Source organism: Heteronotia binoei, chromosome 12 (genome assembly GCF_032191835.1).
Source record: "Heteronotia binoei isolate CCM8104 ecotype False Entrance Well chromosome 12, APGP_CSIRO_Hbin_v1, whole genome shotgun sequence".
NCBI lineage: Eukaryota > Metazoa > Chordata > Lepidosauria > Squamata > Gekkonidae > Heteronotia > Heteronotia binoei.
The window spans coordinates 52796299-52824187 of record NC_083234.1 but is presented as its reverse complement, the minus strand read 5'-3'; the positions used below and the strand labels follow the sequence as shown (position 1 = coordinate 52824187).

The following is a 27889-nucleotide window of genomic DNA, read 5'->3' as shown; positions in this document are numbered from 1 at the left end:
GAGCTATAGTAGAGCTGGTTTCTTGCATGTGGGGCTGGAGAGGACATGAAGCAATATGGCAACCTTCACTTACTGCACTTTATTTTATAATCTCCTCTCCGCCTGGTAGAATTATTGATGTAAATAAGAATCTCTGTTCTGTCTGTGCACTCTCAAATGGTAAAATACTGACAGTGAACACAAGAAAATGATCAAAATCCCAGCTGCCTGGGAGAAAGATGAGCTTATAAATATTTTAAATAAATATGTTTTAAGGGGCACATAGAGTCTGAGTTTAGTAGCCTTGTGTTTGGATCCTGAATGTTATGAATAGGATAGAACCCTTAGGTGGAGAAGGTTTATTTCCCCAGCAAACAGAGATAACAACTAGCACTGTTCCCATTTAGCAGACCTACAGAGCTCTCTGTGGAAGGACTCTTAGCTTCTAAGCAATCTTATTGCTTACATAGGAGCCTGACACAGGGTGCCCTCTCAACAGACTTGTCTGACTGCCACCTTCATTTTCCTCTCCTTCCAGGTCTGTCAAGTGCCACATTTCAAGGGCACAATGCAGTTGAATTCACCAGCAATGCATCTATAACAAGAGCCCTTTACAGCCTCCATCTGGACTTCAGAACACGGGATGAAGATGCCATCTTGTTGAGGGCTGTACAGGAGGTGGATTCTCTCTTGGTGGCTATCCAGAACTCCTCACTGCTGGTAGAGATCAGGAGTGGGAATGGCATTGAGGGAGTGAACTTTTTCAGTCAGATGTCCATCTCTGATGGCTCTTGGCACATGCTCGTACTGTCTATGGAAGAACCCTCAGCTACTTCCTCAAGATGGCAGCTGTATTTGGATGAATCCATAAACACAACCCTACAGGGGCATGCTGGGAGCCTGGACTTCATTAAAAACAATGCAGTTATCATTCTAGCTGAAAATTTCACTGGCTGTCTTGGACATGCTGACATAGGGGGTGTTTTTCTGCCATTGGCTGCCCATACCTCATATCCACAGCCAGAGCAGTTCCTGCAGCTGAGCGATGAGGCACCCCTTCTGGGCTGCAGGGGAGCGGATGTCTGTGCCTCTAGCCCATGCCATCATGCAGGCTTTTGCCAGGATCTGTTCAATGCTTTCCGCTGTGTTTGCAGTGCTGGGTGGGAGGGCCAACTCTGCGAGGCCAATATTGATGACTGCAAATCCAGTCCCTGTATTCATGGGAAGTGTGTGGATGAAGTGGCAGATTTCCAATGCGAGTGTGACAAAGGCTATATTGGGAAGCGCTGCCACATCAATGTTGATGACTGCATTCGACACCAGTGCCAGAATGGAGGGACATGTGTGGATGGAGTCTACAGCTATACCTGCAAATGTCCACCGCAATACATAGGTCCTCACTGCGAGTAGGTAACCTCTGGGGAGAGAACAGAGCTTGTGCTGGAAGTCTTATAACTTGGCTATATGTGCTGCATGCATTTTAGAGTTGGTGTGACTAAGAATGAGAGCTATGGGGGCTCCACTTGATTTCTGACCTAGGCCACAAACTGCAGGAAGCCAAGCCTCTGTATTTTTTGCACCCTGATGTCTCTCTGCAAACATATACCCAAGAAACATTTTCACACTGGGAAAGGGAAATGATAGTGGAAAGGAAGCCTGAATTATGGAAAAATGGCAAGCATTATTAATCTTGTTTCTTTTTTTACCTTCTCATAAACTTTAAGAACAGAATTGCCCATTAGAACTTCATACACAAAATTAGGTTCATATACAAAAATTAGGTTCTCATGGCACACACATCTCGCTGCCCCAATATGGCTGACTGTATGCTAAATGTTTTCTTCCTCTGTCTTACAAGTTGGGATGGATATTCTTCAATAATTTTGTCAGTATTTTGCAAGGAGTACAGAAAGTAATTTTGAATGCTTGAAAGGTGCTATATAAACACTAGATTTCAGTATCAAGGCTTTTGTAAGCAACAATCTTTATGGCCTTGTAGAAGCTTGACAAATGGGTAGACTGTGTGAGGGTGAAAGCATGGGAACAGGAATTCTAGTGAAGCAATTAGATACAGAGAGTCCATCATGGTAGGCAGGTGCTGATCATATATGAACATATGAAGCTGCCTTATACTGAATCAGACCCTTGGTCCATCAAAGTCAGTATTGTCTTCTCAGACTGGCAGCGGCTCTCCAGGGTCTCAAGCAGAGGTTTTTCACACCTATTTGCCTGGACCCTTTTTTGGAGATGCCAGGGATTGAACCTGGGACCTTCTGCTTCCCAAGAAGATGCTCTACCACTGAGCCACCATCCCTCAGGTGGGCTCTCCTTCTTTGGAGGTTTTCAAGCAGAGGCTAGATGGCTATCTGACAGCAAGGCTGATTCTGTAGACTCAGGGGGAAGTATTTGTGAATTTCCTGTATTGTTGGACTAGATGGTCCTGGAGATCCAATTCTATGATTCTGGTTCTGATTACATCATCTTGGTGCCACAACTGGAACATTTTTTGAAAAAAGCTTTAGAAGTCATCTTCCCATTATTGCGCATCAAATAATGGGGTTCTTTCTAACTGAAGTAAGAAAGACCATGCCTTCTGTGATGGCCCAAACTAAGACTGTATGCTAAACACAATGTAACACCTAAGCTTCTCCCTTTATAATTGGTTCTCTCCCCCTCCCCCCAATTTCTTTCTTTTTTTTAACCAGATGGCCATTCCCACCCGAGCAATGTGGCAAGAACTTCACCTGTCTAAATGGCGGCAAATGTACAAGTGGGCCTTGGGGAGCCAACTGCACCTGCAAGCCTGGCTATGCTGGCAGAAAGTATGACTAGCATTCCCTAGTATCCACTGCAGGCTGTATAAGTGTTTGAGTCCAAGAGACCGTAGCACACCATGCCTTCAAATGACTAGCTTGGCATGGCCTTCATGCATGTACTTGCTTAGTCCTTCCCCTCCACACACACTTGCATTCACCTTTTAGGCATGGCTTCTGTGCACTTCTTCCAGAACAGTGCTCTCAATGAGTCCAATTAACAGGACCCTTGTAGGAGGTGAGATGAAGGGGAAATCATAAGGGCTGGATCCCTCAGGCAGGAATTAGTAAACTGACTTCCTGCTAGAGGAACCATATAGCTATCATATGTAATTAATTTAAAATATAATAATAACGCCAGTTGTGGAAATAGATACAATGGGCTCTAGATAGAGGCAACCTTCTCCTCTTGTTGCCTGAGGAGAAGGGGGTCAGATTCAGGGGGTGCACCTCACTGGAAGTGGGGGAAGGAAAGGAAAGCGGTGACTGGTGGGGCCTCTGAGGAGACACTCCCACTGGGTTAGAAGAGGAGGCTTGGGCACTCAACCAATTACCAGAGCAGCCTGCCAGTCAGATGCCTGACAGTAGAAGGAGGCGCAAGAGCCCCACTGTTGAATGCCGGCTTGCTGCATCTACCAGTCCATCCTCCAGTGAAAGGTCTGCACAAATGAGTGGTGGTGGGAAGACCCAGCCTGAGGCCAAGCAGTGGCCCTGGATGGCTGGGCGAGTGGGGGTGCCAACAATAGGAGAGGAAAGCAGCTGGTGAGGCCTTTGAGGAGATGCTGCTGCCAGCCCACCCATTCACTGGAGTAGCCTCCCAGCCTGGAGCAACATTCCAGTTGTCCACCCGTTGTCCTCAGGACAGCTGCTCACCACCCAGCCACAGCCGCCTTACAGAAAGGCCGGCACGTCGCCATGCTGTTATCCAAGCAGCGAAGTGTGTGTGAGGGGAGGCAGGCTCAGCCAGCAGACCAATTTCAGAGTAGGTTAACTGTGGCCAGTCTGTCTGGAGAATTATATTATAGGGGAGATTTGGCACCCCAATTGACAGCACAACACCAACCCCCAATTGTTGGGCAAAAACCAATTTTTCCAGCCCTTGTTCTCTCCTCCCAACTGCTATTACAAACTAGGTTTAAAACTGGTAGCACCTTACAGACCAACAAGATTTTCTGAATATAAGCTTTAGAGAGTCAAAGCTCCCTTAATCAGATACTACAATTTAGATTACTAATCTGTTTACTATATATTGCACTGTGCTTCAGCATAGTCAGGGCAGTATACAACTTTAATGAGTGCTGCTGTTGTCTCCTTTTTAGGTGCCAGATTAACATCAATGAATGTGACCCTAATCCCTGCCAAAATGGGGGGACCTGCCAGGATTCAGTAAACCGATATCGATGTGTGTGCAGTGCCAGCTTTACTGGAGAGCGTTGTGATGTTGATGTAAGTCAGCCTAAATCCTTTCTTTCTGCTTCCAGGGTTTGGCTGAGAAACCAGTATGGAAAGGAATTGGTTCAAAACTCTTCAGGGCCTGATAGACACAGCCAGCAGGGCTCTACCATGCAACCCCCACCCTCTCCAAATGTTTAACTAAACAACTCATTTCACTGTTTTCTCCATGGAACTCACATATGTATGGTTTTTCACTTTACTCTTAAAACAAGCCTGGGAGGTAGTTAGGCTGTGTGAGAGAGTAGCTCAACAGCCCCCATTTTTTATTTAACATATATCCCACTTTTATTCCCAATAGGGACCCAAACTGGCTTAAAATATTCTCACCTTATTTTATCCTCATAATAATCCTGTGAGGCAGATTAGGCTGAGTGTGTGCTACCAGGGTTTTCTGCAGTTGGACTCTTAACCCTTACATTATTATACAGACGGAGAACCATCCACAGCCTGGATCAAGTGCCGTTCCCCCCCTCCGCCCCGCCCCGTTCTGTGCCTTCAACCATGTGGCCAAGTAACTAACATACATACATATATAATTTGTTTTATAAATCTTACAACCACCAGTGTGAATTGATGTAGGGCTACTAGACAGAGGGGTGATGAGGAAAGTATGACTTCTATATAGGCACTTTGGGGTTGTTTTTTTGTTTGTTTGGGTGCATGGAATACTTACCTGAGTGGGTGCCTGCCTGGGAATGTACTAACATTGAATGCATGAAACTGCCTAACACTGAGTCATCTGTGCAGGGGAGCCAGGCTCTTTGCTGTTGCTGTTGCACAACTACCCCCTGTAGGACACATCCATTCCCTCTGCATGTCTAACTCTCTCTCCATGCAATACTTTTTGGTGCTGGCCCCTTCTCAGGGATTTAATGCATGGCAGAATTTGTGCCACAGCCTCTTCCATTCTGTTACTTCAGTGTCAGGACTACTACTAACTTACATAAAAGAGATGGTAAAGAATATGCTGAGTTTGTAGTTTCCTTCCTATGTAGTTAATGGTAGCACAGGAAGGATTTAAACTGGAATCTGGTTGTCCCACTCTAGTGTATAGCTGGCGCTTTATATATAACAGTTCTCTTTACAGATGGACTCTGCTCCACTAACACACCACCTCTGATATATCCAATTGCAAGGATTTGGAGCTCAGAATCCACCCAATTACTTGCTTATAAATCACTCCTTCCCTATTTCATGCTTAACTGTTTTAACGGCTGAGCCTGGACACAGCTGTTTTTAGTAGGGCTTAAGCTAATCTCTTGTCTCCAATTCAGCTCTTGTGAGTCAGATCTGAGCTGGAGTTTGTGGTCTTTCCTCATAGTGCAGCAGAAAACTCCTTTAGGCAAGTGTCACTGCTGAAGGCACAGTCACCCTAAGGGGAGGAGCAGAAATTTGCAGGAAATATATGCTGCGAGATTAAAGTTTCTTTCCCTTGCAACTTATTTGAAGTTTCTTACTGACACCCCTTAAGTCACAGGACATCAATCAGCAAACAGATGAAATCTTTGCCATATACATAAGTGATATTACAATATTTCTTGATCTCCATTAGACTAGCAGCTTGTTTCTCCAGGCCCTGGAGTACACCTCTCACTGTCATGCTTGTGCCTGTTGCTGCTGAGGGCATCTATGCTCCCAAAGACAAGAGCTGCAGGTTTTAAGTGAGTTGTGTGGGCACACATGTACAAGTAGTAGTCAGGGAGAACAAATGACTTGGCAAATGGCAAGGAACTTAATTTGCACCCTCTTCTGTGTACAGCCTAAATTAAGCCTTTAAGAAAAACACCCCATACTTAGCTGTGGCTTCTTCTCTTACAAAAGGCTTCAGGCTCAGCCATGCCCATTCCTTTGGCTTCTTTTAACATTTACAGGCGGGGCAGCATGTAGCCCTCTGCTTCTTCCTGCTGACTGTAGTCCTCCATTCCAAGACTCATTATTTCTTCATTAATTTCTCTTGCAGAGGGGGACTCCAAGTGCTTTCTCCCCATTCCCATTAATTGAAGTAGCAGTCCCGGTAGCCTGCGGTTGCTTGTTGCTCATTATTATTATCCTCATTCTCATGGTTCTCACGGCCCGGAAGAGGCGCCAGTCAGAGGGGACCTACAGCCCAAGCCAACAGGAGGTGGCAGGAGCCCGCCTGGAGATGGACAGTGTTCTAAAGGTGCCACCAGAGGAGCGTTTAATATAAGCATTGCCCTGTCAAGGCAAGAGAGTGCCTTTGCAAGGCTTGCAAAGATCCTGGGCCTTGGGCTGCTCACCCACCTCCCAAACAGAGTTCCTTAAGGGCCTCTGAGTGGTATGGAGGTGCAAGCTTGTGAATGACTGGGCTGCAAGGGCACTTAGTCTGCTGCACGGATGAAGGCCTAGCAGCTCCCTATTCCTTAACCCACCCCTCTAGAGGCAGCGATGGCTCGCATCTTCTAATCCCACTGCAATGAGTCTGGCAAATGCTTTCCTTCAGGTGGAACACAAAAAACAAGCAGGCAGAGCTTTACATTGCCTTTGGCTGATTGCACTGAGGAGGTAGAGCTTTCCCCAGACCACCCGCCTCAAACCATCTTAACAGCAACAGCACTGCTGAACCTGTCTCCCCTGTCAGAAATGACTCAAGGGATGGTACTGCCTGAAGTAATTGTACCAGCCAACATGTGTTATGAAGTCACTGTTTGGAGTGGACTACCACAGCATTTCCCACAGGTATCTACTAGGATGTGTGAAACAGAATCCATGGCTTACAAGTTCTGAGTAGTTCAGTTCTTATTGCCAAAAGCGTCCCCTCCCTGTGCATACTGTGGGAGGAAACCTGCAGGGGCTGCCTCAGCACCATAGGAAGGTTAGGGACCCTTTAAGGTGGCAGGCTCAACGACAGTAGAGATCATGAGTGGATAGAGCTGCTGGACTTTCTATTCAGGTTAGTGAAATGAGCCACACAGGGTCTTTCTCTTTGAGAATTAAGAAGTGCTGACAGCCGCCATACTGTGCTGCCATCAATCCTAACAATACAAGTTAAGCCACTCATTTGGCTGCCTGGGCATGGGGCTCAAAAGGACCTGGAAAGAACTGCACACACATTGCAGGGTCTCTCTTCTTGAGGTCAGTTAACATCTTGTTCCACTGCAGCGACCAGCATGGGCCCAAGTCAGCAGTTCCACGCTGGTAGGAGCGGTGGGAGCAGCAGGGGCTGCTGTTCTCATCACCATCTTTGGCATCTCAGTCATTGCCATGAAGAAGAGGAGAGCGACTCAAGGGACCTACAGTCCAAGCCGCCAGGAGAAGGATGGGGCAAGAGTAGAGATGTGGAATGTGATCAAGCTGCCACCGATGGAGCGGCTGATCTGAGCACTGGCCACAGCAGGGGACGCTGTGCATCAGCCAAAATAGAAGACCATTGTAGACACCCCTGGAGCTTCTCACAAGCAAGCTCATCAGGCTCCCCCTGCTGCCCAAGCAGTAGGCAAAAAGAACTAGCAAGCCTGTTGCTTCACTGGATCTGCTGTGCTTTGACAACACTGAACCAGAAGCAGAGGGAGATGAAGGGGAGTACTCCAAGTGTGGAACGCTGCATGATCTGCTGCCAGGGACAGCTTGAGCAACAGGCAAAATGGTACACAGCAGGGTCACTCCTGGGCCTTGGGACAGTACAAACCTTGCTTTAGCCATTAAAAAACAGTGGGGTGACAGAAGAGGGATGGATGACTACAATAGCAAGCACTTTCATGCTGGACCTAACTAATACACACCACACAGCTCAACAGTCTGCCTGGTTTGTCCTGCTGTGAGAATGGGGTATGGAGGAGCTCTTTATATTCTTTCCCTTCCCGGGTGATGTATTGCAAAACTCTGATGTTGTGCTTTTCTGGACTGCAACCAGCTGTCAAGGGATATGGTACAAAGCTGGCTCAAAGTGCCTTGTGAGCAAGTTACCTGGGACCATATCAGCTGATCTTGCTAAACAAGAGTGCTGTCTGAGCCTCAAGAAACAAGAGGCCCTGGCTGACAAAGCTCTCCCAACAGAGCATCCTGGGCACTGCTTTGTAAACCTATCTGCAGGAAGGTTTCAGGTTGTCTAATACAGCTCTTGGCTGTTTTGTTTTTCATGTTACTCCAGCATGTCTCACCTGTTTTCTTTTCTCTAGCCATAAGAATGTTCCTTTACAGGCTGTAGTTGAAAGTATTTTTTTAAAAAGTTAAAATAATCTAGATATATGAACAGCTGAATGTATGTGATTAGTGGCCTGATCTACAGCACAAACCAGGAGAAACAAGGTTCTTTCTTTGTGGGTTACTGAAGCAGGGGCAAATACACAAGATCAAAATCCAGTATCTAACATGCTATCCCACAAAGATAACATTCAACAGTACAGTCAAGGGTTACTAACATGTCCCAAAAAGGTAGCGTTGCAATCTGCGTATCAGGGATGGAAGATAAGCAGCAGGGAGAACTGGATGACACTGAGAACTGGATGACACTGAGGCAGTTTGCATAGGTTAGGCAATAACCCCTCTTCCCATACAAAAATTGCTCAGTTGGGCTTTTAACTCTTGTATGCTAGCCATGGTGAAAAATAGGCAATGGTGGGCACGGTGCTCGGCTGCTGCCAACCCCCCACCCCCAATGAAAACCAGTTTGCTACTCTTTGTTGTAAATTCTGCTTCCAGGGACATGTACTAGTACTGACATGAGCACCTACTTGACTGTGGCCTAAAATCATTAGCATTTCTGTGTGATTATTACTAATACCAGTGAGAAATATTTTACTAAACAATGTCTGCTCCAAAATACAAACCCTTGCTTAATAAGGAGAGGTGTGAATTCCCACAAACTGTCACAGGGAGGGAAATCCAGCCTGCTTCACTGCTGCTCGTAAGTACAATTACAGAAGGGTGGCTGTAAATATTTTGGAAATGCTAAGAAGCCAAAGGAGACTAACAATGCAGTGAGCCATACCCCTGCACACACAGAGACATTTTGTGGGCTTCCACAGCAGTTGAAGCTTTGTGAGCAGGACTGCAGCACCACCGAGTAGGGCCTGAGCAGAGGAAAAACAGCCAGATACCAATGGGAAGAAGCCAGAGATTATTTCCCTATTCAGACCAATGGGATCTCCACATTCCTGTTAATTGTTTACTTTAGGCAAATTCAGATAAATCTTTCCCCATTCACTTCTCTTGTGTTATCTGCCATCAGAATACATTCATTACAGGGGGAAAAAAAGCATGTTCAAGTGCTAACCTATTGGCACCCTTCAGATGGACTTGTTCAGGGCCACTCAATAGATGTGGACAGCAGCTTTTATGGTCCAGTGACCACAACTGAGGGACCATACAAAGCCTTCAGCTGTGTCCTATAAAGTCTAAGCCCTGAGAACCCAACTTCCCAACAAAGACCCTTTCTGCAATGAAGTCATAGAGGCCCCTTCTAGTTTTTGTTTGCACCTCTTCAGAGAGGCCTGCCTTACACATTGAGAACTGTGGCTCACCCAATAGAAGTGGAGCCTATTTGTACTCTTCCTACAAGTTTAGTATTGTTTTTGATGTGGTCACAAGTTTTGCAAAAAGAATAATTTACTATCACTTGGGCTCAACCTATATCTGTAAAAGTTTTCTATGAAGTGGCAACTATCCACCACCTTGTTCAGATCTGTGCTCTATTACACTAATCACCAAACCAAGTAAGACTGGTTTTGCTTCAACCACACCATAACAAAATCACTATGTGAACAAGCTTCAAGGAAACATGAGGCCTTCTGAGCCCACTCTGCTTAGGGCTAACTCCAGGTGAGGAAATTTCTGGAAAGTTGGAGGTGAAGAAGCCTGGGGAAGGCAGGGCGAGACCTCGATGGGATATATTACCCTAGAGTTCATTCTTCAAAGCAGCCATTTTCTGCAGGGGAACTGAGCCCTGTCATCTAGAGATGAGTTGTAATTCCAGATCTCCAGTACCCACCTGGAGTTTGGCAAGCCTAACTATGCTACGAAGTCCCAGTTTTGTGTAACAGAAAGGCACATCCCAGCCCGAGATACCAACCAGTGTTTTTTTTAAAAAACAAACAAACAAACCTTTCTGCTGTTTAATTTATGAATGCTTTTGTTTTCCACTGTGAATTTTTGATATGTAATTTTGGATATATTTTTTCACAAAGCTCATTTGCTACAAAGATGACATTCCTTTAAGAAAAAACTAGTGATGGAAGTTGTAAATTTGTACATATTAAAACTGTTCCACAAAGGTATTTATTTGCAATTTTCAATGTTAAAGGCCTGTATGAGAATTTTGAAGGCTCTTGAAAGTCATTCAGAGCAAATATTGCCTCACTGCTAATCAGTAATTGGTTACATTGGTACAACTGGAAGGAGAAGGTTATCTCTGCCTCTCAGTTAAACAGGCTGTATGCTTTCTGAGCATTTTATTGCTATTTCTCCGAGAACGATCTGAATGTTTGTGAATATATCATGACGTAACAGAAGCTTAGTCAACAGCTGAAGATCAGCAGCTCATATCCCATATTAATAAGCTTTGTAGATAAAGCACCAAGGGAAAAACAGACTGGTAATCTTGGCCAGCACGCAAGGGCACATATTTCAGATACCTTTCCTAGCTTATCTAAGAAGGATTTCTGGTTCTGTTTTATACTCTTGAACACAGCTCTCTCTTCCTGTAGCCTGAAAGCAGAACAACAATTCACACACAGAACATGACCCAAATATAGACAGGAAAGGGCCATCCTATTTTCCTAAACATTTCTATGCTTATTTTTCCTATGTGCAGGAAAAAATTCTACTGGATTAATGATTTCTCTTAGACCAGGCGGAGAATACAAGTGCCAAGTTGGCAATTATTATTCTTTCTAGATTGAGCAGTTATTTATGCCACCTGTATCTCCCACCTTTTACTGATGCCACAGGCAAACACTGCTACAAACTCACAGGATTTAAAATACTACCAGTGTCTCAAAGGTTCAGCACCTAGGGTGAAGAATCATGGATTTTTTGGTGATAGAAAATGCTAAGGTTGACTTGGAAAATAATTGGAGATCAGTATGAGGCACCTTTTCTCTTTCCCCTCTTGCCAGGAATGCCTAGTGGAAAGCAGGAGCACAAAAACAGCTCTATCTTTTACCAGAGATTGAGTTGTACAGAATCTGTTCAATTCCCTGCAAGAGGGCTTGTTGATGGGACTCAGCCAAAGTCCCAAGGCATCAGTTCTGCTTTGCACTGGTTATCACAAGAAAAAAGGGAAAACCAGCTTCCATCTGTTTAATCATAGCAGTTCATTCCACAGACAGAAAGATAGCAGAAGAGCTGGACACAAGAAAAACTAGCCAATGGGAGAACTAATTTCCATACCTACAGTGTACTGTTTGAGGTGAGTTCTGTGCAACTTTTTCTCTTGCCAACAGTTATCACCTGATTTTCCATCTATCTGGGCTCCTGGACTAGTAAAATATTTTGTTCTAGTTATTAGTCACATTTAAAACTACAACAAAAGCAGGGATATAATATTGCCATGATTTTGAGCATATATTGTTGAAGTGTTCTGGCCAGCATCTGAAAGGGTCCTGCTTTCTGGTCTCTACTAATAACTGACAGCTGCTCTCTACAAAACATAAAAAGTTGCCAAAATGTCCTTTTAGGCTAGCATTCTGTCTCTGACTGTGGCCAGCCAGCATCCCCCCAGTCATAGTGTATACTTCTGAGAAACACTCAAAAATCCTTATGAACCAAACCAACACTTGTCCCTTTGATGGACTTCAAATATTTTACTATTCAGAACTAGGCAATATCAAAAACATCTCCCCCACAGCAAAAAAGAGAATACAAAACAGAGAGAGCAGCTTGTAAAGCAACAATGCTCAACAGAAGTGAAATGATGCAAACAAATGGCAGTTCTCCCTTTAAACCCAAAGGAATCAAATGCATTTTCTTGCACTGTACAGGCGCAAGCATGGCAACAGCAGCCTAAGTAACACTTCAGCAGCAGTTAGAAAACTTAAAAGGGGATTCACAGGAGCAGAACAGAGCACAATGGAAAGGAAAGAAGTGTGGCAAGAGAACAACACTCCTTATGAGCAGGGTGATCTTGCTCTTAAAGACCAATGGCGTCTTAATCACCTACCCAACAGTAATTTTTTCAGATGTATCCACGTTTTAAAAGCGTAACAGTGACTGAATGTGGCAAAAAGCATGAGGCAGCTGTACTGGTGGATCCTATAACTGTTTGTGACTTTTGTGGAACAATTTAACATCTTGATTCAGTTGAGTTCCTTCCCCCAAAGCACCTGGATTCTGCACCTCATCTTCCAGACAGGAGTGACCATGAGGGAAATTTCAGGCTGGCTTCTTCATACTAAAAGCCTAAGGCCCACACAGATTTAAAATTCATTCAGCAAATTCTACACTTATTCCCTTTTGTATTACTATTAACCAGCACAATCCTGGGGTGTAGCTCCCAACACTGAGGAACCTTTTACACCCTGGTCCCTTTTCTTGGTAATAAAATAAGGTACTATTACAGTTGCAAGTACTGCCATCTAGAAACACTGTTATGTGCGTGTGTATGCATGTGTGAGTATATATATACATATGTATATACACATATATATTAACAATATTCACACGCAATTACAGAAGACTTTGGAGAAACACGTTAGGGATGCTACGTGTCTTATTCTAAAGGTACAGTGCTGGTGATTCAAGTTCTCTGATGGACACACACAGCTATTTCACCCATTCCCATCAAGGTATGTAGTACTCCAACATGAATACTTAACTTGGGACATGAAAGGGTTCAGAGGTCTCCTTTGCGAGCAAGAGCTGGGATGAGAAAGAAGTACCTATGACCAGAGTTCATAGAACAACACATCTACTAAATCAAAAGCATACTTGTGGGACAAAAACTAACCAAAATGGAAGGAAAAAACTCAGTTCAAAAGCCCAGTGATTAACTCAGCCCAAATGTGGGGCTTGTGCGCTCCATATACATGTGAAAGCAAAACATGATTTGTGGCTTGTGAAAACGAAGAATCTAAACTCAGTAACGATCACACTGGAGAGGAAGTAAATCATTGCCTGGAAGGGCGGGGTGGGGGAACAAGTCACCAAATGAGAATAGAAGGGGAAGGGAAGACTTCATAGGCAACTGAGCATTCTCCAATTCAGTAGTTATCTTCATAAATTTTAGAAGGGTAGGAAAATGACTAACCCATCTGTTTTTCAGCAAAGGCCAAAAAGCAATGGGGAACCAAGGGCAGGGGGCCAGAAGGGATTCCAACTGGGGCCCTGCTGCCCGATAACAGTATTTTGCCCAATATCTTGCCAGCAGTACAGGAGCTGTCAAGAAGATAGCAGCTTCTGTTCGGCCTATCCTTTAGTTCCAAAGGAAGAGTGTTGTTTCACTGGCTCAAAACTTACCAGAGAAAGGGACTGACCACTATCGGGGGAGTCACTCAAATGTCTCCCACTGCTTTCTCAGCTGTTCTACTTTACCTGGTGTGACCGAAACTTCCTGCTTTGTCTTATTTAACAAGTCTTCAAAGGGGTCTTTAGTCTCCTGAGGCTTGGAAGGATATAACACTGATTCTACAACTTTGGCCTTGGGGGAAACCAGTGGGAGATCACTGGGCCTTGCAGCAAGCCTTACCCTGGCCTGTCTTTTGGAAGAAGAATGAGCCAAGGGCAAGGTCCGGATTTTAGAAGGGCCACAAGGCTGCGATGTCTTATTCTGGGAAGAAGGCTGACTTGGGGTAGTTGCTGCTGGAGACTGAGCAAACAGGTTGGGCATGGAGAGTGTCAGAGGGTTGGGGGGAGGCCTTTGGGGCTGACAGAAGTTGGAATTAGATGTGATGATGCTGGAGCTGTAAGCATGGCCCAGAGAGGGAACAAGAGGACTACCGGGAGGTCTGACCAGAGACAATGACAGAGGCACTGGCATTGTCTGTACAAATGGATTGAGAGATGCCTGACCAAATGGCATTATGGAAGGAGGGTATCCCAGTGGTTGGCCAAACGGTGCTGATGTGGGTGGTGCAAGGTCACCTGCCATTGAAGGGAAGCCAGCTGCCGGGCTTGGGGATGCTGATCCCAGCAGGCTGCTGGTGCTTGGCTGCAAGCTAATGTCCTGACAGTTCCCTGCTTTCAGTGGGTCTAGAAGGGCAAGGAGAAAGTCACTGTCATTGTTTGCATCCTCTGCACTGATTTTCACTGGCTGCAGCATGTCTGCTGCACTGCTGGTGTTGGACAAAAGTTGAAGCTGGTGAGTGGCAAAACCAGCCTGCTGCCTGAATTCAGGCTCCAGAGAGAGATTTCTGGCTGCAAACATCTCCTGCATGAGGTCAGGTGCTAGACTGCTGTGTCCTGCAAAGCAAGTGGTGGTAGTTTCAGACGGCCCCTGCTGTTTGGCAGGTCTAGGAGCAGGCGGTGGTGGGACTATGCCCAGCTCTGGTGTCTTTCTCCCCTGTGGCCGTGGGATAGTAATGCTTCCTCCTTGAGCAACAGGTGAGCTTCCAACCTCCTTCTCAGTGGGATCCAAAATGTTGTCTCTCCTCTGGGGCCTCCGGGGGACTGGGGGTGCTTTCCCAAGAGTAGTTAATGGTCTCTCAGGAGAGTTTTGGGAGTACTTGTTGGGAATGGCCATGTCATCATGGCCCAGGCCCCAAAGCTGTTTGTAGGGATAGGACAGCTTCATTCCTGGTGCAGTCCAGCTCTTCTCGGAAAAGCCAGGATCCATCCTCTGCTAGAAAACACATATTATCAGTATGATTTCCCAAGGTTTTCACTCCCCATGCTTGAAACACCCCTTTCCTCTCTCTGTCTACTTTTATAAAGTCCTCTTTCATCTGTCTTTATCCTTACTTTCTTCTACATGTTTAACAGTCTCCAACAGCAGCTCCTTTCTCATTAGTTCTTTATTTGTGCACCTTCCATTCTGTTAATCAGACATACTGTGAGATGCTTTTCCTCAGGCAGTGGCCTGAGGTCCCACCCAGTTTTTGGTTTCTGCACAAATGTCTCTTTCCTCCAGTCATCATTGGCCCTGAACTTCTCTCCTTCTCTCTGCTGTTTGCAGTGATTGCTGAGTCTTGGGAAGCCTGTTTCAACCCCTGCCCCCCCCCCCCCCAAATGTGTGCTTTTCCCACTATGCAGAACCAAGCCCCATACCTGGTAGTCAAAGGTGCACTGCTGGTTCTCTTCTTCCTTGGTAATCCTTAAATCTTCTAAACTCTTGGCTTGGGTGAGGAGCTGGGGCTGGGGCTCTACCTCAAGGCCAATGAAAATGCCTTCCAGAAGACTGATTTCTGTAGGGCTGTCTGGGGTTGCAGGGTCAGCATGGCCAGGACCTTGGGGCTTCTCAGGGCTGGTATTTTCATCTCCATCGGCGCTGTCAGACTCCTTCAGAGCACGGTAAGGCTGAGGCCTGATACAAAGAACAGCACCATTTACCCAGCTGAGACAAGTTGCTTTTGAGTGCCCACCAATCCCCTTCACATTAAGACAAGTCAACAGGAATTTGGGGTATTTTTGTGGGGGAACAGCCAAAGCACCCTCCAGGAATGGGTTTGCACAAGCCCTTCATTTTTAAATTACAAGGAGACCTGAAAGCACATTAAGAGTGGAAGAAGCCAAAGCAATTAAAACTCATGCCAGCCAGGAAGAAACCAATAGCGATGCCACAGATGGACACAACTTCATTGTTACCAGCCCAGACTCTTAGAACTTCAGCAACGCATTTTTATGTTCTTACTGCCATGCCTCTTTGACATGAAACATGCAGTATTGCCACAATGAAACGAAGGTGAAAACTGCAATTGTGAGGGGGGCGGAACTAGAAGGTATAGGAGGATGGGGAAGACAGAAATAATGTGGCTGGTGCCCTGAATACAGAGGAAATGTGGTTTCTAAATCTTGACTAGCCCCTCGTTTGGGGAGATTAAAGGAATTTGGGGGCTTTGAAGAGGCACGTAGTCAGTCAAACTGGCTCAAATGATGTGCCTCATCAACTGGGAATTGGATTTAAAGGAATATGGCAATCTTACTGTGCCAGATGCAAAGTCATCATTACTCTAAGTAGGAATGTGCAAAGTTCTTAGGTCTGTTTGCAGACCCCATGTCAGGCTGAATACTGTCACTGTACCCGTTTGCTTTATATAGGAAGCTGAGTGCTCAAAAGCCCCAGCAAGGCAGGGACATAGCTACATTTTACGGGCTCCAACATACTCAGCATGAGTCATTCCTGCTGCTTCTCTGAGGTAAGTATCAATGATCACCAAATCAAATATCAGTGTCATCAAATCAAGAAACACTGTGGTCCATTAGGGATGGGAAATCTATTGCAGGTTTACTGCTCTCAGGGATCCAAGCAAATGGGCCTTGAACACCCTGTGATTTGCATGTTGGCTCCATGTACAAGGAACAGCAATGATGCATCCAATTAACACCACAAACTGACGTACATTTCCTCAGTGATTGGCGTTTGACTGGCAGCCAGTCACTCTGTGCCCTCTAAACAAGGCTTTACATGGAGGAAAACACTGGAAAAGCACCAGGAGACAGCAGCAATGTAAGGAAACCCTCGTTTCTCTTTAGTCCCTTGATAAACAGTACCCTGAAAACTCATTAGCAAAGGCTGACTTGTTCCATTCCCCCGCTAGAGAAGGAAATGGTGTTTGTCCAGACACTGCCACTGTTCATTACACTGGGGGCAACAGCTATTTGAGCGGCTCAAGGCTTTGGCCAATGACAGGTTCTGGGATGGGAATTCACATACACGTAATGCAGAGCAAACCTAGATCCTACACGGGACAGACAGGAAAAGAGACCCAGTGCCCAGAGATTTTCTTCCAATCTGGAAACTTTACTACAAACTAGACAGACTCTCTTCTTGATTAAGAACTTCATCTGCCCCCTCAAGGCATTACTGCCCTCCATGGGTTTTGCCTTACTTCTGGTTGTTAGCCCCCTAAGACTTGGCTGTGTCCCTACCCACATTCTCTACCCTCACATCCTCTTGCCTTGCACCATCTCTCCCTGCCAGCCTGCTTGGCCCATGAATTCAAGCCACAGCTTGGTTAGAGACTCCAAGCTTCATCCAGATCTCCTAGATGAAGGCTCTAAGCATGCTGCATCACCTGTTAAAATTTTGGCCTTTATTTTAGGAGTTTTACAAGGATGTTCTTTGTGCAGCTTGCTATCAAGGCTGGAAAACAAAGAAATGGAATGGGAAAGTCAGATGAGTTGAGGGCACCTTGCGCACAGTGGCAGGTGGCCTAGAAACTCACAAGACATGTCAACAATCACAAGTGAGCACTGGAAGAGGAAAAGCAACAAAAGAGGCAGAGTGGGAAGACAGCTAAGGAAAACCACCCCCACCCCTCATATGGGTAGCTCAGTGTAATGTGGATATGGTGAACAGAACATGCGCACATGTGTGCACACACAACACTCACAACAGAAACACCCAAGCAAGGTGAATTGCTAATATGTCAACACGGTGCTTCAAGCATGGATGAGGGGCAGCTTTGGCTAGTGCAGCAAAGAGTCAAAGTATAGACCATTCAAAGGGAGCAGAGAAGAGAAAGCTGTCAGAGAAGGCAGAGACTGGGTCGTCTTCCTGCGGAAACTCATCACCGGAAGAGTCCTCAGAGAGAAAGACTGTATAGTGGCGCGTGGGCTTTACCAGGCTGAAGGAGACAGGGAGAAAGAAAGGGCATTACTGAGCCAGCACCTGCAAAGGGAAATGAAAAATTTCAAAAAGCTCTACATTTTTCCAGTTTCCCAAACTGCCTAGGCTATGTGGGCAAGAAATACCTCAAGAGATGGTGTGTTGGAGTTCAAGGACCCAGCACCTAAGCCATGATGAAGCTCTGTGGCTTTTCAGCTGTTATTCCAGTCATTTGGTCAGTGGTAAACCCAGAAACTACCCTAATGAAAGCAAACTCAGAAAAACTCCAGCAGCTGAGAATCTCTTGAAAGTGTTAGCAGCTCAAAGATCCCTTGGCAGAGGCCAAGATTCAACTCCATGTGGCATGCAGCCCCATCGTTATAGTTGGGGTTGGTTCCTGAGCCCTCTTCAGAAGCATAAATTACCTTAACAAAACTTCCCTGAAAAATGGGACAGTAGTCCTTGGGACCGTCTACTGCAACTTTTCAGAATGGGTTCTCTAGAGAGAAGGTCTCTAACAGGTAAGTAACTTACACCTGTCAAATACAGTCAATAACCTGGATCTGTATATACAGAGGAAAAAAGAGGGTTGCTAGTTCAAACATGTGAATCAGATTCCTTTCTCAATTCCTCCTATGCAACATTGTGAAGATTATACAGAGTCTGCCTCAGCTACCTCTCTTCTGTTGTGCTCCTTTTGTGCCCCATAATAATGGAAATAGCTACAGACTGTGTCCATGGCACAGGACAGTTCCTCCATAGTATCCCACAGAGACCCTTACAAAGCCAAGCGAATGCAACTGGCCTACATGTGTGGACAGGCCTTCAGGCATCACATAAACTGTGTCTGTGTCTCTCTGCTGGAGATGGTGGCTTAAGACTTTCTCATAAAAGACAAGTCGAGTCTTTTCGGCTGTGATGCATTGCTAAAATATTTATTAGTATAAAAAATACATCTGCCTTGTCAGTGGTTGCTTTGAGCCCTGCCTACACATAAGCTAGTATTAGAGCAACCCAGAAATTTGGATGTTTCCAGAGAGATAACTGTACAACACAATGGTATTCTCTCACACATATTTGTTGAAAATGCACCATTTTTGGTGAGGTCCATTCTGCATTCCCCAGTCATTCTTCACAGGATCGCAGCGAGACAGGAGATGGCAGAAGTGCTCCCACAAGAGTTTTTAAATGGGCTGAGCATGCTGGACACCTATGATAATGTCCAGCTCCCACTCAGTTCAATGGACCTGGCACAGGAAAAGTTTAAAATATACTGGACTCCACACATTGCCAGATCACTCATGGGGAAACAAGAAGAAGAAGAAATTGGATTTATATCCCGCCCTCCACTCCGAATCTCAGAGTGGCTCACAATCTCCTTTATCTTCCTCCCCCACAACAGACACTCATTTTTGGGTGGGGCTGAGAGGGCTCTCATAGCAGCTGCCCTTTCAAGGACAACCTCTGCCAGAGCTATGGCTGACCCAAGGCCATGCCAGCAGCTGCAAGTGGAGGAGTGGGCAATCAAATCAGGTTCTGCCAGATAAGAGTCCTCATACTTAACCACTACACTAAACAAGTGATACTCAAGGGGAACCCTTCCTTCTGTTTCTTCCCCCTCCCCACCATCACTGCCTGCTGCAGATCCTAGTCATCCACCCATTATTGCCACTGCTGGGCCACTACAGCTCTTTGCCCCTGCTGCTGGGCCCACTGTGGCTCCTCCCACCTCCACCATTGCCTCTAACCGCCGAGCCCACTGTAGCTCCTGGCCAGCCCCCAGTGTCCCTGATGATGGTGGCAAGCACCACATAGTTCCTGGTTTCTGATGCCAGCCTCACTGCAGCTTACTCCACCTCCACCATTACTGGCACCATTGCTCCCAGCCTGTACCGCCAGGTCCATCGAAGGAAATATGTGCATTGCCTGCACATGCAGATGACACGGGGTGGGGAGGGTTAAACCCACAATATAATTTTTCTGCAAACCTGGGGCTTCCCCCATTTTGCAGAATAGTCTGGTTTATGTCACGGTGGCCCTACTGTGCAAGTTTAAGACACTATGGATCAGAATACACTTGACTGTTAGGTGTATGATGCTTAAATTAAGCCCAATGCAACCATGTCTATTATTGTCACTAACTGCAATGCAACCTTTTAAGGGAAGCAGTCAATAAACAGCCAACCATTTTATATTGTAACTCCAGCATCTTTTTTTAGGCTTATAGCCACTGAAACTGCATCTCCTCTCTCCTTGTCCTGATATGGAATCCATTCACAAAAATGCCCTGACATTTTTGCAAGAGAGAGGAAGCAGATACATTCTCAAATTACAAATCCTGGCGCTTGGGAATCATTTCCATAATAAATGTACAGGGGAACTGTGATTGTTTAGCATTTCCCCAGGTTTTCTGTAGAAAATGATTTGAAGTGCATCATCACAGATAAAACTCACATCCTATTTGTACGTGCATCAGTGGGCGACATCAGTGACACCTCAGCAAAACCAGAGAGATTCTAGAAACACAAGAAGTGTCCAGAATTGTTTACAAAGACACAGATCTGCCCAGTTATTCTTCATGAACAACCTGCCCCCCCTTGGAATCATGGCACTACCCTCTGTAATGCCACTATGACAATTTCTGCATGCTTAGGAACACGCAGCAGCAACATTCATAGCATTTTGGCAAGATTTAAGTTGAACTTATAGGCAGAGGCTAAAACAGCAAGGCCCACAATGGCACTGGATTTTCAAGCACATGAAACCCCCAGGAACAAAAGATTTCCACTGTCCTCTCAATCATGGTGGGCCCAGTTGGGTAAATCACTGTGGACATTATCAGAGACAGCCTCTTGTTCCTATCTACTCCACCCATACCACAGGCTTTGAAAATAAAACTAAGGCCTACTTCTGGCCTCAGCTCTCATGGGTATCTCCCAAAGATTCCTGAGAAGGGGAATTTGCTTCTGGATGATGATGATGTCATTGCAGGGCATAGGAGAATGCCCTTTTTGCTCTTCCGTGGTCTCACAGGCTAAGTGATGGGAGTCTGGTTTTTTTCTCAGAAGAATGCCAAGAGCCTCCTTGTGTCAGGCATCTGGTGCTCACAGGAACCACGATGTTTGAAACAGGACTGTGTTGTTGTAACAGGAGGGCCAGCTCATCCAGCCCTTTGTCCAAAGGGCAGCCAGAGGGGTTTCTGCAGTCTGCTTAAAGCTTCACTTGGAATAAATGAGCTGCTGCTTTCCTGCCGGAGAATGATCCCTGACTATAGAATTCTCATCATTAATGCTCAGGCCCACTGTTCAGCCACTCCCCCTCCCCCCTTTTTTCTCTTTTCCTTTATCTGTCTTAAGTACATTTAGGTGTCAATTAAATTTGAAATATCTACATTTGTCAGCACTTGGTTTTTGGCCAGTGTGATGTGCTGCTGATTTGTCCAAGCAGCCTGACACATGGGGAGGGAGAAGCCCCCGAAATGCAGATTGTCCTCATTAAAATCGAAGTGGCAACTCTCCTAATGGTAGGCAGAGCCATGGAGCGCATCCGCGGCTTTATTGCACCGTGTTTCTGACATGATATTTAAAAAGGAACAGCCACGGCTGTCAGTACTGTCATATGCTGGTGCTAACCAGAGACATGTTAAACTAAACATTAGAAGGAGATCAGCAAGCCATCTGCATGGGAACGCGGCAAAAAGATTAGGGAGGCAGGAGCTGGAGCACTCGTGTAGAGACACAGAGGACTGGTGCTGTGACGGACAGGTCCCTTTCCCCCCCACAAAGTCTCCACCACCGCTTGCTTGTAGCTGGCTTGCTGCGACCCGCCTTTCCAGAGACAGCTCTTTGTGCGTGAAATGCGAGCGAGTGGTGGGTGGCAGCGGCAGGAAAGTTGCCGAATTGGGTTAATGAGAGAATGGGCTTGCCTGGCTCATGCTGGATTCTACTGCCTCAAGCAAATATAAAAAAGGTACATGTTGACATTTTCAAGCATTTGGTTCCCTTCAGCTTTTAACCAAAATCCCATTTGGGGCTGACATGTAAATAGGCCAATGACAAAATCTCACTTTGTCATGAGAGGTGGCCATCTGGCCCCATTCCAATAGACTTTCAATCAAGGGAAGTCAAATGGTTTTGTGGACATGACTTTGGCTCATGCTTCAGAGAAACACAGTGCGCAAAAAATATGCTGGGTACATAGCCTTTAAGCATAGGTCTCGTAGTGTCTGAACAATTTCTGGTGGACCTTTCTTTTTCTGTTCTGCTCATCAGTTGTTCTGAGGGCCAGATTATGCCAAACATATGCTCTTAGAATACAAAGAACTCTGAGAGCCATAGCACCGAGATGGGTTGTATGACTGAAAATGCTGTTAATTCTAGTCCTCAAAACTACCATTCTCCCCCACCCCAACTGATTGCCATAACCTTGGATACGGCTAGCAAACAGGTGCATAGCACAGAATATACCTTCTGATTAGCAAGTCAAAGGACCTAACCCACCGTGTGTGTGTTTATTGGGGGGGGGGGGGGGTGATGATCCCAAAATATGCCAGTGAGTGCACCAAAACTCATTCCCAGAAAATGTTATAAAATACACTGCTTGCCCCTTGCTGTGGATAATACAAAATGACCACTGGTACTTACAGTGGAAGGGTCCTTCTCCTCTGAGGTCAGGAGGCCATCTCTGTGGGGGATGGGAATCACTCAGAGATGACCTCAGAGGGAGAAAGGGTCCAATTATATTAGAAGAAGAAGAAGATATTGGATTTATATCCCGCCCTCCACTCTGAAGAGTCTCAGAGCGGCTCACAATCTCCTTTATCTTCCTCCCCCATAACAGACACCCTGTGAGGTGGGTGGGGCTGGAGAGGGCTCTCACAGCAGCTGCCCTTTCAAGGACAACCTCTGCCAGAGCTATGGCTGACCCAAGGCCATGCCAGCAGGTGGGGAATCAAACCCGGTTCTCCCAGATAAGAGTCCGCACACTTAACCACTACACCAAACTGGCTCTATATTATGAAGAAGCGACTCTAGGTCTCCAGAAGAAATGTTTGATCTGGGGAAAACTCTTCCTGACCCAGATAGGGCAATTAGTGAGTTCTCCCTTCAGAGAGCTGGGGGGGGGGGGGGAACAAACTGGTAAAATAAGATGGGGGGGCATTCTCATGGATGGAGATGGATGCACAGAGAGATGGAGAAAAGTGCTGTGACATTGACAGGAAGAGGAACTCAAGAGAGGCTGAAGGATTGTGAAGCCATTTGCAGAAAGACCATAGCGGGTGCTTCTGCCCATTCTTCTAGAGCAACTGTGCTGAAACTGGTTGGCAGCCTCTGCCTCCAGGGGAGCTTCCAGCTGCCGAGTTCTGTGGACACTTTTGACACAATTGGCTTATTCAAGGAGGTCTATGGAAACTCATGTCCAGAGTGAGGTGAAAATCATGGCTCTCCCCTCCCATAACTGTGCTTCCGATATCATCATATACAGAAGATATCACATACTCTGTAGTTTGGCACTCTACAAGGCTTTTTAAAAAAATATACGGATGTCTCCTTTTGTTTCCCTATAACGTAAGCCATAGATACATGCCACAAGCCATAGGAGTGACTTTAGCAGATATAAATGCCATTGTCTGGATAAGCCTCACTTCCTCCCTCCAAAATGCTGAAAAAACTTCTGGAGAGTGAAAAAAGAATGCACATGAAACTGCCTTATACAGAATCAGACCATTGGTCCACCAAGGCCAGTACTGTTCACCCAGAATGGCAGTGGCTCTCCAGGATCTTGGGCAGAGGTCTTTCACATCACCTGCTGCCTGGTCCTCTTACCTGGAGATGCCACGGATAGAATCTGGGATGTTCTGCATGCAAAGCGGAGGCTCTTCCACTGAGCCGTAACACCCCCCTCAGCTGCTGTTCTTGGTGCACACACGAACCACCTGAGGATCTATTCTACAGTGGAGGAAATGGGGAAAACATGTTCCAAACAGTAGGGCTAGTCTCTAGAAACCCTGAATGTGGAGATGAAGAAATATGGCTAGACTTTCTACTCAATGAATTCCTGAAGAAAAACCAAACAGACATCATCACCTGTAAGTGACCAATCAAGATCTCCTTAAAACCCATCTTGCTCACCACCACTCTCAGAACTCAAGTGAGGAGCCATTGAAGAAAGGTCTGCCATTTTCCTTTGGTAGAGAGGTAAGGAAAACAGGTCCCTCCCCCTCAAGTCTTCACTAGGGGACTATTTCACATTCCCTCCAGGAAAGGTGGGAGGGTACCAGTGCTGGAGGACTTGAGGAATGGTGAGAGGATAAATAATGGAAATTTTTCCCCCATCCTAAATATTCTTCTCCAGTTTACTGCAAACCCCAAAGGACTTGCCCCCACATCCCTCTTTCCCCCTCCCAGTATGCAAAACCCCCTTGCAACACATTGCCCTAAGGACCATGAACAACTACAGTCACGAACCTGGATATTCAAGGGAATGCTGGGTTTACCCACAGATCCAAACCTTGGTGTAGTCAATCTGGTTTCAACTAAGAGCTTAAAAGCCTTTGCTGCTAAGCAATTTGACTAGACGAAGTTTTGGATGTTTCTATTTGTTTTTACTCCTTTTGAGAACCAGAGTGCATGTTAATGTTTTAGTTGTTTCATTCGCTGTCATAAACTGTAAAAATAATGGGTAAATATATATTTCTCTACAATTAAAACATGTACAGCATCGCCAGCTCCTCCTTCAAGAAAGCAGAGCTTCTCCCCATGGATGAGGGGTGCCAGAAGCTATCTGTTCTCCAGGGAAGCAGAATCTGTGGGGAGGGCTCTTGTTTGGCATTGCAATCCCTTGAGCCCACTTTGTTTGAACACAAACAGGCTGATGGCAGCTTTCCACATTTCACAAGATGCGGAGGGGGGGGAGCAAAGAAAGGGGAAAGGGCAAGAGTGGATATCTCTGCATACTTCACTGTGCTTTGAGACAGCTCAGGATGCCCCTCCATGCCACCTGCAGCCTAGAAGTAACTGGCTGACTGGCATCATTCCTTCAAAGAATGGCTTGCATTTGATTTTCCAGCCCTTTCTAATTATCAGGATGAGATTTTGGAAGTCACTCCTAATTTACAAGACAAGTGGGGAAAGCATGTAGATCTTTAGTTTGAACACAACTCACTAACAGTACAACTTCCTCAGTCAGCAATTGTCTGCCAAGGATTGCAGATCTTCTCAGGAACCTGGCCATTAAAATACCTGAGTTGCAACAGCCAAATGGAATGCATTACATCTGTGAGCCCACAACATCACCAACTGGATGTTCAACCTGGATGCTCCTTTCTGGAGCTGATTTTCTGTTAAGTGATGGGGGAAACAGTGGATCAGCACCCTAATCTTTGTTGCTTCTCTACTTAAAGCCACCTGTGTACATCTTTCAAAAGGGAATACAAAAAAGGAGATAAGAAAAAAAGCAAGATAAGATAACACACATTTGCCACGGGTGGAGATAGCTCGATATTTTCTTACTATGTCTCTTTCCTCGAATAGTGGGGCTCTCTGCAGTTACCCATATTTACTCTCAGAAATCAGACCTGGAGCAAGAAGGTTGGCTGTCTGCAGGGATGTCTCAAAGCCTCTTCCACAAGAGGGCAATCACGTTCCACTAGCAGGAGGCTCTGCCTAAGTTCAGAGGCAGGTGGCTGTTCAAAAAAATATATCTCCCTAGGTAATCAGTAAAGTTAAACATTCAAGAATACCTCCTACTTACCTCATCACAATACATTTCTCAGTGCTTAAGACATTTGAGAGTTTAATCTGCACATGCTCTATAGCATCAGAGCTTTAGGTGCTGAAATTTTCAAACTGTTCTCAAGCTTTATTGCCTCCCAAGGCACAAGGAATCCTCTGCTCATCTCCTCCCAGTCTCAACAACATACTTACAATGAGAGGAATCCAGAGTCATGGATACTTACTGCTCTGGGCTGGAGACCGAAGTCCTTTGGCCATCAATGGCGATGTTGCTCTTTGGCCTCCTGACAACGTGGGGTCTGGGTGGCCGAACCTATTTGATGAGAGGTGGAGCTGGTTTTAGCAAATCTGCTTAAGCAGCCATAGCATACACACAAGGCCTGCCAAAATCAGCCTCTCACCTGCTTTGACCCAGCTCCCATTTTGAACACAGTTCTTTGTTAAACCCAGCCTAGCAGCAAAAAGCCCAATCTAAGCGGCTCAATGGAGCATCGAATAGAAGAGTGTGCTTTGCTCTGAAAACAATTAACTCATAGGCCAGCACCTTTTCCCTTCGGTATGATTCTGATATAGATTGAGACAGAGGCACTTGGGTTTGTCATGTGCACTTGTCACAGAAAGGACACAGCAGGCTGTATTTAAAGGCTGTGAAATTTCAGGCATGGTGAAGTTCCCATGGTGAAGCTGCAACAAAGTGACATGGGAGGAAAGACAAGGATGGAGGGAAAAAATCTCAAATTTCTAGGAGTCACCACAGAAATGTTTAAGAGCCTGGCTGTGCAGAGATGAGGCAGGGCTCATCTGCTCTGCCACCCTAATCTCTAGCCTGGCAGGAAGATATTATACATGAAAATGGAAATCCAGAATGCTCCAGTGCCCAACAGACCATCTGCTATTCAGCCACTGGTACTAGGCCTATACCCTGTTCTAAGCAAATGTATACTGCTGATTTTAAGGATGCTAACTTGCTTCTAAGTAAATCAGCACCCTCATTTTAATTTTCTTTTACAGTTTCAACACAATCATGGCTTTTAACAGAGGAATCCTGTAGAATGAACCACAACAGAGAAACTAACAGAGTACAGAGAATGCTTTAATGGACAGGATGCCACTGAAGACTGGGTGTCTTTCATCCATTTAATGGGATGGACTGTTGGGGAAGTGTTCCCATTAATGTTCCAGAGCTAGACTTGTGTGTTTTATTCCTTTCAATAAAATATAAACTTTTCAGTAGTTCAGTGACATCTCGGAAAGCAATTTCCAACCCAACGTGTCAGAAGCCACCTCCCACAGCCTGGATATGCTGCATGTCATTTAATGCCACAGACAGCAGAGGAGCAAAAATGGAACAGGCTCAGCATGCATCACCTACAGAAACAACTTTATTCAAACCAACTTGGTCAGGAGATGGCATTTTTATTTACTAAATTAAAATATTTATATCCCCCCTTTTCCTTGTGGCTCAGGCAGGGTTATGATCAAACACCACCATTTAAAGCCAGTAGAATAAAACCCAGGAACCCATTCCCCACCAGGACTGGCAGGGTCAAAATCATACTTGCATACCGGCTCTTGGCAATCTCCAAGAGAGAACCCCCCCCTCTTGGCAGTATGTTTGCAGTATAAGCAGCCAGCCCTAAAGCTAAGCAATATGAATTTGACAAAGGATGTCTCACATTGACAGCTGTCTCCTGTGGGAAGCCCCTTGCCTAGTCTGAACGCCCTGTTCCATGAGACCCTGAGGATTGCAGGTCTTCACAGCACCACCCAAACCCTGCTGGTCCATCAAACAGTGTGTGCATGTATGTGTGTTCCTGGGTGGTGCGGCAGTATGGTTCTTCTCACTCTGGAATTTTGTCGCCTTTAAAAACAAATATGATTGCTGTACGTTTAACTAGCTTTAATCTAAATGTTGTAAGATACGGTTCTGTGTTTTTATTGTTTAACTACAGGATGTCAACTACTTTTAAAAGCGGGATATAAATATGTAAATAAAAGAAACAGAATACATGGATGGGAATAGTCATGCCACCAGCTCATGGGCTACAGACTTCCACAAGTAGCTAATTGTGACAAGAGCATAGTTAGATTCATCATATGGAAAGTTGCAGGAGTTCTCCCACCTTGTGGGGCTAGCATGCCATATAAAAACAACTCCATACACTCAACTGAAGAAAAGAATCCCAACAAGAAGACTTTTGCCAAGGAAAGCACCTTTGTCCTCTGAACACATAAAATTGCAATTGTGTCTT

The 27889-nt window shown here is 45.6% G+C and overlaps 2 protein-coding genes across 13 annotated transcripts in view; one reads left to right on the top strand and one right to left on the bottom strand.

Annotated features, from left to right (window-relative positions):
- CRB2 (crumbs cell polarity complex component 2) overlaps positions 1-10480 on the top strand; it is a 68324-nt gene extending 57844 nt beyond the window's left edge. The window contains exons 10-13 of one of the 2 annotated variants that reach the window (XM_060251434.1): positions 518-1385; positions 2685-2801; positions 4112-4238; positions 7368-10480. In XM_060251434.1, coding sequence (XP_060107417.1) covers positions 518-1385; positions 2685-2801; positions 4112-4238; positions 7368-7586 — 1331 coding nt within the window. In that variant the 3' untranslated portion in view covers positions 7587-10480. Of the gene's footprint in view, positions 1-517; positions 1386-2684; positions 2802-4111; positions 4239-6207; positions 7061-7367 lie in introns of those variants that run through there. The other variant, XM_060251433.1, reaches the window with a different exon arrangement.
- A 1507-nt stretch (positions 10481-11987) lies between these two features.
- The window catches only part of DENND1A (DENN domain containing 1A), a 373611-nt gene continuing 357709 nt past the window's right edge, over positions 11988-27889 (bottom strand). For 4 of the 11 annotated variants that reach the window (XM_060251436.1, XM_060251439.1, XM_060251438.1 and 1 more), the window contains 4 exons: positions 25862-25950; positions 17795-17923; positions 15405-15660; positions 11988-14979 (listed from right to left, as the gene is read on the bottom strand). In XM_060251436.1, coding sequence (XP_060107419.1) covers positions 13690-14979; positions 15405-15660; positions 17795-17923; positions 25862-25950 — 1764 coding nt within the window. In that variant the 3' untranslated portion in view covers positions 11988-13689. The remainder of the gene's footprint in view (positions 14980-15404; positions 15661-17794; positions 17924-25861; positions 25951-27889) is intronic. The other 7 variants (XM_060251442.1, XM_060251444.1, XM_060251446.1 and 4 more) reach the window with 3 other exon arrangements.